This window comes from Euphorbia lathyris, chromosome 8, assembly GCF_963576675.1.
Source record: "Euphorbia lathyris chromosome 8, ddEupLath1.1, whole genome shotgun sequence".
NCBI lineage: Eukaryota > Viridiplantae > Streptophyta > Magnoliopsida > Malpighiales > Euphorbiaceae > Euphorbia > Euphorbia lathyris.
The window spans coordinates 63,070,483-63,082,351 of record NC_088917.1 but is presented as its reverse complement, the minus strand read 5'-3'; the positions used below and the strand labels follow the sequence as shown (position 1 = coordinate 63,082,351).

Below are 11,869 nucleotides of genomic sequence, written 5' to 3'. Positions count from 1 at the left end.
TGTTTTATTTTTTATTTTTCGGAAGTTAGAGTTCTGGTTTTATTTCTGAGTTGTCAATTGAAAAAGAATTTGGTCACTGCTCATTGGGGTAATTATTGCATTCTACTGTTTTATGGAGATCATCTTGTTGAATGATTTTCATCTGGATATTACCTAATCTGCTTGAAAAGATATTTAGAATATTATGTTAGTCAGAAGACACTCTTCTGCTATCTTTATTTTCTTCTTTTAGGCGACTCATAATGGCTTTAAATGCTGGGTAACATTTATAGTTGTTATGATGAGGGCATTATCAGTTGAAAAAAAATTGGGAGCATTTTTCATGCTATGATTGCATAACTGCTGCGATGTCAACGATGATGATTGTTGTGTTTGCAGCAATTCGTTTAAGGGAAATTACATAAATCCTCTAATTAAATAAAAAGACAAAACACAAAAAGGTGGACTAAAAATGTAACCCTTTTTGTGTAGTCTATTTATTGAATTGTAAGGGGCTTGAAGGGGTATAGAGTTTAAGCATTTTATCAAATATTTAGGGTTTAATTTGAATCACCATTTTGAGGGATTTCTCCTTTGAATCTATGTTGGTTTAGGTGCTAAAACCTTCGTTATTTCCTCTCTCTTCAATTATTGGTCCTTATCAAGTGGTATCAGAGCCTCATTGTTTCCTAACCTAAAACCTCTTTGATGCTATGGTTCAACCTAGAGCAACTCAAGCACAAATGAAAGCTTTGGAGAAGAAGCAAATGGAGAATTTGAGGCAAGAGATTAGAAATGGTCAGAAATCTCGAGTAATAACATCACTGATTTGAGAATAGAGCTTCTTGATGTTATTCAATAACAAGCAAGACCTCAATCTATAACTGAAGGTCCCAATCATCCACCATTACAAGGCCAACAAGCAAGAGTAGATGCGATTTCTCCAAATCCACTTAACCCAACCAATCTAGAGCTCTCATTGGGCATCCTAGAACTTAAAAGGGCCATGAGGTAAGAAGAGTTGAGCCTTATTCTTTTGATGATGGTGATGATGATAACGAGGAAGATAATATATATGTTGGTGGGAATGATACTAAGCATGCTAGGGAAGATGGTAGGAATGTTGGGGATGATTTTGGTTATGTGGAGGATGGTAGAAATGTGGGTGGAAATGATTATGGTTATGCTGTGGAGGATGAAAGTATGGTGGTAGAGATGCTCTAAGGGGTGGTGACTTTGATAAATTTGAACATGGACAACATGATAGAGATGAGGCCTATAGGTTCTTTGAGTATGTGGAGCTTCTTGATCATTGAAAGGTTAGATTTGTGGCTTGAAATACATTGAGAATAAGTGAATCTTGTATTAAACTATAAAAAGGTACCAGGCCTATATATACATAATTACGTTCCTATGTTTAAGGCTATGCTCAAGGTATTCCTATAATTAAGGGATTTTATACAACTATGTGTTTGATATCTATATGTTACAAACCATGTGAATACACCGGAAACACATGAGATACCATATAGACTAAAACTATATGAATATATTTCATTCAAGGAGAATACATATATATACACACATTAAGGATACTACCTAGACAACTACAGACCCATACCTAGACAGACCCATACCTAAAAGACCCATACCATGCTTACATTATTATACTCCCCCTCAAACTGGAGCATGGATTTTAATCATGCTGAGCTTGCTACAGATACATCATACATAGTCTTTAAGAGAATACAACTCAAAACAAGAAACTCAAGCTACTTTGGAATATAAAACATAATCCGCGAGACGCAACCTAGAAGAATAAATGGAACATGTGAGGACAAGCAAGCTTCGTTGGAAAAGGACAAGCAAAAACTCAGTTGAATCAACACGCAAGAGGCTGCCAGCAACGTCATTTCACAAAAGGAGATTCAAACAGGTCAGAAACAGAGAGGCGAAGGTGGCAGAAGAGGAACGGCGACAATCCCATGAGATGAACTAAGACTTGGAACCCTAGGTCCAAACAATCTGCTCACAAGGCAGACAGTAATGCTGAAGAAAACAACCCAAACATACAAACCAATGAAGCCAAACTAGGCTCTGGTACCATGTTACACATTGGATACCATATAGACAAACTATATGAATATATTTCATTCAAGGAGAATACACATATATATACACACATTAATGACACTACCTAGACAGCTACGACGCATACCTTGACAGACCCATATCTAAAAGACCCATACCATGCTTACATTATTACACTATACAACTATAGACCTATACAACAACTATACATTTATGACACTCCTCTTCAAGAGCATAGATATTAATCATACTCAACTTGTTACATATATAGTTGACATGATTTCCCGGTTTTGCTTTGGTAAATAAATATGCTAATTGGTTCTCTATCCTGACATGTGGAGTTGTGATTGTACCATCTTCTAGCTTTTCCAGTGTCTAACTTTATGTGTTTTGTTCTTCCATCAAATACGAGATTGTTGTCAATATAAATAATTCTTTCATTGTCTCACAATCACTTCATTGGTTCCTTGTGAGCAAACCCAATCTCACCAAGTAGATGACGTAGCCGTACAAGTTCACACTTAGTCTGTACCATAACCCAACCCTGTATTCAAATTCTGCACTCGATCTAGAAACCACACTTTGCTTCTTACTCTTCCAAGATACAAGACTGCCTCCAACAAATACACAAAACTAGTGGTAGAACGCCGATTGTAAGATCTCCAACAGAATCTGCATCTGTGAACCTTATATAGTCTGATGACTATGGTTTTTTGATCAGTTTACTAGGAGTTACGACGCTGAAAGTGAAGTTGGAGTTCATCAAGGATCAGTCCTCATAATCATTGCAGAGAGAAAATGAAAAATGAGAGAAGAAAATGGAGGGATGAAACAACACTGTAAGGAGAGATTGAACAAAGAAATGAAAAGAGAATTCCTATTGCCGTAAAACGTGAAATCGGAAGAGATTAAGGCATCTATGTGTGACAGATTGGTGGTTGTGATTGTGGCGAAAGATGAAAGGAAAAAGAAGATGATGAATGATGATAAACCTAAGCTGAAATTAGTCGACATTTCCCGCAACAATAAAGAGGAAGAACATTAGAAAAGAATAGGCCGTTTTATTTTCTGCAAAGCCTAAAATATTTGAATCTTTTAATTGATTTTGGGATTTTCTTGGTTTGATATGTCAAACGGGACTTCTCCTCCTTCCTTGAAGCAAATGAAGTGATTCAGAGAGGGAAAGTTGGGATTTTTAATTAGGAATTGATAGAAGCAAGTAGATGGGATTTGTTGCATAATAATTGAAGAAAAAGAATGAGATTCAGGTCATACTGTTAGGTAACCACTAAGTTCATATGAATTGTTTGTGATTTCTCTAATGTTGCTAAATTTACTTCTATTTGGTTATTTATTTTATCGAAACCAATTATGTTAGAAATAAAAAATGCATTTTTGCATGGTGGCCTTTGGGAGGAAGTCTCTGTTGAGCGGCCACCAAGGTTTGTTGCTCAGGACAGTATGGAAAAGTTTGTCATGTTCTAAATTCTCTTTACATGGTTTAAACTAGAGACCTTGGTCTGGTTTAAAAAATTTAGTTAGTCAGTTTGGAATGAATAAGAGTATGTTTGACCATTTGGCTTCCTATAAATATTCTAGATCTGACATCACTCTTCTTCTTGTGTTCGTGAATGGTATTGTCACTATGGAATTTCATACCTGAAGTCTTTTTTCCAAAGTTAGTTTGACATGAAAGATTTAGGAGTTCTTAATTATTTTTTGAGAGTTGAATTGACAAGAACTAGGAAGGAACTTTGTTATCTCAAAGGAAATATGTATGTAACATAATATTTGAGATAGAAGACTTAGGAGCTAAGCCATGTATTGTTTCAGTGACTCCTAATCTATAGCTCACAAAAAATATGGAGAACTATTTAGTGGAGATCCACTTTGGCATTGTCTTTCTGTTGGAGGAAATTTGGTCTTTTAAAAAAATAAGAAGCACAATGTTCCTAATCTAGTACAGAATCTGATTATAGAGCTATGATGCAGTCAATGTGTCAGATAATGTGGATATATCAGCTTCTAACTGAAGTTGAGTCTCAACATCAACAAAGTATTGGTGTGATAACTAAGCAACAACTTATATAGCTTTAATCCTGTGTTTTGTGGATGAACTAAAGATCTCATCATGTGTAATATCTATGCTGCTTGATAGAGAAAGAGAGTTCTCGGATCCAAACTTATGAGAAGAGAAAGAAAAGCTTGGTAAAGAAAGTTACATAGTTATCAATTCTATGTGATGTTGAAGCTTTATTGATTATGTAGGGACCCAAATTCAAAGATCAACCGGTCATTTTAGATACAGTATAACCAGCCAGATTGTGTAGATTTATCATCAACAAGTACAAGATGAGTACTCGGTTAAGACCCCTATACGGTTTGTGATTATGTCTTAGAGAAAAACAAAAAACTTAAAAAAGAAATTTCAAATACAGAAGAAGATTTGTGAAATTAAGTATCATTCCTGGTATGGATAATTTTTCAGAAGATGGATTAAAATCACTTGCTGCTCGATTGGATTATCAAATTGAAGGTGTTGATAAGAAGATCAAAATCTGGAAACATAATGAAATGATGAACAATTTGATGCTACATATGTCCGAGAATTTGTTGTCTTACTGTTTAAATTCGATTGCAACGAATTGGGACAATTTTTGGATGACTACTCCCCCCTTACCCTGCGGCATATCTCTTTAATCCCCGCAAGGGCCACCATTCAAGGAGAGACGGATTAGTTCCTTTCTTTCTTAAGTCTCCGCCCTTGGTAAGATCTCCTTTAAGGCCCTACGAGGCACTTTCTATGAGAGGATTTATAGACTTCAAAGGAAACTTGCTAAAATTATCTATAGGTGGTAGGGGTCGCGAGAAAGCCAGTAGTTGACTGAGGATTTCCTTCTATAAACAAGTGTAGCGAAGTCACCTCCGGATCCAGATTCCTTCATTTTTGTCTATCAGATTCGGGAAAGAGTACAAACCACGTTAGAGGGTGAAGGACTTCAATAGATATGGATTGAGATAGGCGCTGAAATGGTAATAGGCAGGCTTACCCTCTTGTAGTAAGACAAATATGCAAGTGGTACAACCGTTTACAAAGTGCCCAATTCGTTGCAATCGAATTTAACAGTAAGACAACGAATTCTCGGACATATGAAGCATCAAATTGTTCATCATTTCATTTTGTTTCCAGATTTTGATCTTCTTATCTGCTCCTTCAATTTAATAATCCAATCGAGCATCAAGTGATTTTAATCCATCTTCTGAAAAATTATCCGGACGATTTTCCCAAGAAGGATACTTAATTTCACAAATCTTCTTCCGCAGATTTGAAATTTCCTTTTTAAGCTTTTTGTTTTTCTTTGAGACATAATGACAAATAGTATAGGGGCGACTTAACCGAGTACTCATCTTGTACTTGTTGATAATAAACCTGACATAAATGGATTTTCTAGCCACAGTGTACCTAAAATGACTGGTTGATCTTTGCATTTGGGTGCGTACATAATCAATAAAGCTTCAACATTACATAGAATTGATAACTCCGTAACTTTCTTTATCAAGTTTTTCTTTCTCTTCTCGTAAGTTTGGATCCGAGAACTTGATCTCCACATAGAATGAGTAATATCTATGCTGGAGCTTGAGGTGGGAGTACTGCAGAAGGTAATTATTCTAGGCTTGATTAGGTGTAAGTAAATAGACTTAACTAGAGGATCCTATTAGTATACTCTCCTAGTTTAGATCCATTTAGGCTGTATATATACATTTTAAATAATACACAGAAAATATTTCCCTTCTCTTTTGATTTCAGTTATGAAGTCCTACAATTCTTAGAAATAATTAAGGAAGACCTTAATGCAAATAGTTTTTGGCAAAATCCTTTGGGTGATAATTACTCTTGATCTTGCTTTATGAAAAAGAATTTGTAACTGATTAATCACCAGCTAACATTACTTGATAGAAACTTGTGCTTGGTGTTGTTTAATGCCATGGACAAATGAAAATCAGACTGATATTGGATCAATGAAGGCAAGAAGAATGTCACTTATTTCTGTTTCAAAATTTTAATGAAAAATCTACTTCTATTTACCATTGAACCTCTTTCAATGGATCCAATGGATAGTACAGTATCAAAAGGGAAGGAGGAAAAGATTGAGAAAAATGATAAACACACAATTGCTTTTCAACCAGTTCTGGTTTCCTCAGATATACTTGATGCATTTGCTATTCTGCAGTATTTATTATATTGTACTCTGCTGTCGCTCTGCACTTGCAAGCATCTGTTCTATCATTTTCCTTGTACTGCCCTTCAGGGACTTGGTACAAAAAATGCCGAGTCAAGTGCAGGTGATCATGAGGACGTGTAGCCACGAGAGTCAATTTGCTCTATTTCATTTGGCTTCTCAGAGCTGCACAATTGAAATGCTTTAGTACATGGGACTTTGCAATCTGTATGACACTTGTATTGAATTTTTGGTTATGCATTACCTTCCTGTTTCTTGGATATCTTTGCTTCTAATGCCTTTTGACTCTGGCATTAACAACAACTCACTTGATTTCTCTGTTAGTAAGCTCGATAAGCTTTTGCAGAACTGGTAATCAAATTTTAGGGTTTAATTAAAGAGGTATGAATTTTGACTGAGCTCTAACATAATGAACGCATAAAAATCCTACCTCTTTGTACGATCTTAGCTCTCCTGCTGATTTTGATATTTCTACAACACAATTGGTGGGAGTAACTTCAGTTACCTGGCATTTTTTACATGGAAGGATGAGATCCCATTTTATGTAGTCATTAGTATATTGAAGGAAGAATATGCAACAGTTTTTTACCTCTGCTGATATATCATAATATGATCTAGTGCATCTAGTCATCTTCTGTTTTGGATGCATTCTCATCTGATATAATCATATGTAGTTATTAGTTGTGTTGCAAATTAGAAGGTTTTAATTTTTCCTGCTTGATGAAGAATTAGTAATCTATAAATCTAACCTTGAAGTTGTTCATCCTTTCAACTGACAGGCTTACATCCATGGCAGCAGCTTCTATTTTTTTTATAGTTTCATCTAATGTATGCTTGGATCCTAAACTTGTTTTCTGTTTCTTCTCTTCCTGTGGCATGAGAAAAAGTGACCTATATCTTTTAAATGAATTTTGGAAACTTCTAATTAGTTAACGAAAACTCTCATGTATGGACTTGCCTGTTCTTCGAAGAGACCTGATAAATCGAGGTCATGTGACATTGCTATCAACTGGAATGCATTTATGAAAGTCGAGGATTTGGGCATTTTTGTCTCTGTGGCATCATCCTGCACAGAATATTATTTATTCAGGTGAAATCATGAAATTCCCTGTCTAATTTTTGTATAGAAGCACATTCACCTCAGATGCATCAAATGCAGCATTAACATCATCCAAGTAAATTCTTTCATTGCATTCAAATCCATAAGAAGGCACGTAATCTGTCTGAAACCATGCGTCTTCAGTGATCTCTGCAATTGTTATTCGCTGAAATTGAGAATTAGGACCTTAGTTTTTTGTATTGTCATACAACATGTTGAATTAGCACCTTAGTTTTTTGGCATTGTCATACAACATGTTGAAGCATAAATATTAATTTGTTGCTTTTACCGTTTTGGGGTTTGGATCAAATATCCTTGATATTAGCTTCTTTTGACTTCCAGTAAACCATTTTGGACATGTGTATTCTGCATGAGATATCTTTACACAGACATGGTTGTCAGAAAAACAAATTTTATTTCTCTCACCTAGACTTGAGCCAGATAGAATGTATACCTTCTTATATACAACCATAAGATTACGGTCATCAAAAGGTAGAAACCCGGCAAGCAGCTCAAAAAGGATTACTCCACAGGACCAAATATCTGCTGCTGCTCCATCATAACCTTTATTTGCAAGAAGCTGTTCATCAGAATAGCAACCATAAGCATTACTATTGTAGCAAATTCAGGTATGAAATTCTATCTCAAAACAATAGCCATGTTTGTGGATATAGGGTCAAATTTGGCCATTCAACTTGGCTTGTACTATCAATTTTCCCCAAAATGAACCTGACATCAATTTAGTCTAGGACTTGGATATTTTTTACAAGTGCCAATTTCTAATACTGATACATGCAGTTTTGAACTAATTTGACCTTAAGTAATTTAACCAAAAACATCTAGTTGATGATCAAACAATATCCAGAATTCATTTTAGAGCAAATTGACCTGCGAGCCAAGCTGAAGAGACTTTTATCCGTTTATAATTCTAGCCCCAACTCCTCTTTAACTTCTATCACGCAGTGTTACAAGATAGAGTGAAAATCCTTGAGATTTTAAGAAAAAACATAACTACTTCCTTCTTACCTCAGGTGCTACATAGCATGGAGAACCACAGGCTGTCTTTAGAATGTCACCATGCTGTCAATTAATCACACTTTTAGTAAACAGAAATGGAAAAATCGTACGAACTATACTATTGAAATAAATAACTAGAATAGGAGAAAATTTGCTTGGCTGTTGGTACCTTTTGCAATGCACTCAGACCGAAATCGGATACTTTAAGATTTCCTTTTCCATCCAAAAGCAAGTTTTCTGGCTGCACGAGTTAATTATTATTAGGTAGCTAAATATTTCATAGAAAATATAGAAATATCTCTAAGTTGCACAGTTTATTGACCTTTAAATCTCTGTGATAAACTCCTCTGTTATGACAATAGTCCACCGAATCAATCAATTGCTGGAAAACTTTTCTTGCCTCAGATTCGTTTAATTTCTTTGAATAAGACTGAGTAAACCAGTGGAGAATTATCAACTTTAGGTATCAAAAGAATGCTCAAAAGTCAATTTTGAATTGCAGATAAAGTTCCTCACCAACTTGTCTGATAGCTGCCCTCCTGATATATATTCCATTACTATATAAATTTTGGTTTTTGTGCCAATAACCTGTAAAATTTGCATTCAACAGAAATTAGGAAGAAGAGAATAACTGTAAGAAAGATAGTTTCTGTTGTTTAGGAGAAGAAAGTTAGTTGGGAATATGATAATTTGAATCAGGCAAATGTACCTCATGTATCCGGACGATATTGGGGTGATGTAAGAGCTTCATAGTTCTTATTTCCCTTGCTACCTGAGATTAGCATCTCAATATATCAGAAATTAAGCAGATTGGATTTGGTAGTGAATAATCCAACGGTAAGAAATGAAATTCACCTGAGACTTGAGATTGCTTTCTACAACCATTTGCTTGTCAATGATTTTGATTGCAACATAGTTGTTTGTGATGCTGTTTACTGCTAGTTTAACTTTCGCAAATGTTCCTTCTCCAATTGTTCTTCCAAGATGGTACTTCCCTATGTTGTTTGCATATCCCATGTTTAGCTACTTTTGTGCCTTGATCTCTGTATCTAACAAGTATTCTTTATATCTTCACAGTTGTCATCAATGTGGCTGTTGTATTCCTATTTAAAAATGAGTGAAATATTCAAAAGTTAGAGGCCTTGTTTGTTGATTGTGGTGTGCTTGCTAAGTATGACTTTTTTTTTTCTTTCCTATAGACGTTGGCTAGTTGGTGAATGTGTTTTGACTGGAAGTTGGATGTTTATGTCTAAACTTAGCCATCTCCTCATATCTATTCTCATTATTTCAATTTTTTTTTTCATTATTTTGTTTAATATTATTAAACCCCAAATTAGTGGTAAGATAATTCTATAGTCAAATTTTATTTTTATCCATTTATCACCATATGATTGGTTGATTGGACTATGGTATAATGTGTGGTTAATGAGAAGAACCTTTCAAATTTTACTGCAAGTGCCTATTTGGCTCTTATTTTTGTTTTGTTCTTTTTCACTTTAAACAATTAGAATAAAATAGAATAAAAGCGTTTTTGTTAAAATTTAGGTACAATTGCGTATAGGAAAATAGCTAACTTTTAGGAGCAGCAACGAACAAATAACATATGTGAAGATTTCAATTAAGTACGAAATTCTTTTCTGCTCCAAATAACAAATTTAGGTCCAATTGCTTATAGGAAAATAACTAACTTTTTGAAGCATATATATATATATATATATATATATATATATATATATATATATATATATATATAGAGAGAGAGAGAGAGAGAGAGAGAGAGAGATGGTTATATTGTTTTGCAGATAGAGGATTTGTATTTTTTTTCGTCAAATCCAGAACGGTGTTTGTCGATATTTACAAATCGAAACTTTTAGATTGACATTGTTAAATTTGGCTGTTAACGATTTCAAAATCAAATTTTTAAAAATTTAATAATATTTTAAACAACTTTAATTTTCTAATTTCTTTTTACTTTTGAGATCATTTAGTTGCTTGGTGAGATAGAGAAAACTCCAATAAATATACGTGGTTTTATAGTAAATTTGATGTTAACAACTTTAATTTTTGAAATTTTTTATTTGTTAATGGTTAAACTAAAGGTAATTGATTTACAAATGTTGAACAGTACAATCTTTTTTCTTCATAAAAAAACATAAAAAAAAGGACTACATCAAAACAGCAGTGTAACAACGGTGGTGGTTGTGAAATTAATCCATATATATATAAATAGAATTTCAGACTTCAAATTGTACAACCAACATGATTAACCAATTTCGAAAATTCACGTGATTAAATGAACAAACGAGTTCAACGTTTGCTGATTTTGCAATGTTAAAGGAACTTCTTAAAAATGTCTCAGTATTCATTTATTGTAGTTTGACTAACCCACGAGTTGAAATGAGATTTATTTTTTTATTTTTTATTTTTGAAAGAAACCAGTTTATTAAGAATAAAAATCAACAAATCCATAATGAATGGAGGTCCCAGTCTCTACAATCAGACTTTGAATGGATAGCTTTAGCAAAAGCATGAACTACCATATTCATTAGACTAATCGACAATCCGCAATTAACTGTACGTTACAACTAAATCCTCTAAGACTAATCGACAATCCGCAATTAACTGTACGTTACAACTAAATCCTCTAAGACTAATCGACAATCCGCAATTAACTGTACGACCAATTAGACTGAATGTTCACTTTGGATATATTTTTGTTTTTGAGCCAGCTTAAAGCCTCTCGTATTGCCATTACTTTTGATGTGAGAGTGTCATACAACCCCTCAAAAGCTCTATGTGTTGCTGCTATGTATTTACCGTGGTGGTCTCACATAATACACTGTCCTTGAACTATACGCTTCTTTGCGAAAAATGCTGGCATCAGCATTTAGGCAAAGAAAGCCCGCAGGGGGAGCTAGCCACTAGTCGACCTAAACATTACGTTGTTGCAGACTTTGAGTTTGACTATTTAGTGCCACTGTCCATTTCATGTGATGTATGTACCTGTCCTGTTGTACTTAGTTTATTCTCCCAAATCACTTTGTTCTTATGTGTCCAAATTGACCATAGGACAACAAGAGTTTCACCGAAAACTTCTTATGATGATAAATTAAGTGCATCAATAACTATGGAGCAAAACTAGAAATGGCCCTCATTCTGTCATTATTGAAAAAAATCCCCATACCTGTTGCGTGAAAGGACATGAGATAAGAGCGTGTGAAATTGATTCGCCTTCCTCATGGCAGACAGGACATGAGTCTTCTATAGGCAAATGGCGGGCAACAAGATTGCTTCTGGTGGGAAGACACGAGCTTAAACAATGCTAGGCAAAAATTTTGAGCTTCAGTACAAAGGGACCATAGTCGTGTCTAATTTGGCTTAGCAGGAAGTATACTGGACAGACGTGTGCCCATCGCCAGATGATATCATGATTTTACAGAAT

General features: G+C 34.6%; 1 protein-coding gene across 1 annotated transcript; it reads right to left on the bottom strand.

The window, feature by feature from the left end:
- Window positions 1-6,095: 6,095 nt before the first annotated feature.
- On the bottom strand, window positions 6,096-9,544 carry LOC136202309 (CBL-interacting serine/threonine-protein kinase 21). Its single transcript, XM_065992848.1, has 15 exons — window positions 9,283-9,544; window positions 9,137-9,199; window positions 8,944-9,015; window positions 8,750-8,857; window positions 8,597-8,668; window positions 8,437-8,490; window positions 7,865-7,990; window positions 7,700-7,789; window positions 7,451-7,576; window positions 7,266-7,377; window positions 7,061-7,176; window positions 6,901-6,966; window positions 6,742-6,816; window positions 6,556-6,659; window positions 6,096-6,476 (listed from the first exon to the last, which is right to left on the bottom strand). Exons 1-15 carry the CDS (start codon window positions 9,442-9,444, stop codon window positions 6,419-6,421), a joined length of 1,404 nt encoding a protein of 467 aa, XP_065848920.1. The 5' UTR covers window positions 9,445-9,544; the 3' UTR covers window positions 6,096-6,418.
- Between the last annotated feature and the right edge of the window lie 2,325 nt (window positions 9,545-11,869).

Excerpts from the sequence above, each read along its gene's own strand:
- LOC136202309 (XM_065992848.1), bottom strand. The coding sequence starts at position 9,444 with ATGGGATATGCAAACAACATAGGGAAGTACCATCTTGGAAGAACAATT. Across the intron at positions 8,669-8,749 it reads TTTATCACAGAGATTTAAAG|CCAGAAAACTTGCTTTTGGA; the intron begins GTCAATAAACTG and ends TAACTCGTGCAG. Across the intron at positions 7,991-8,436 it reads CATGCTATGTAGCACCTGAG|CTTCTTGCAAATAAAGGTTA; the intron begins GTAAGAAGGAAG and ends TCTGATGAACAG.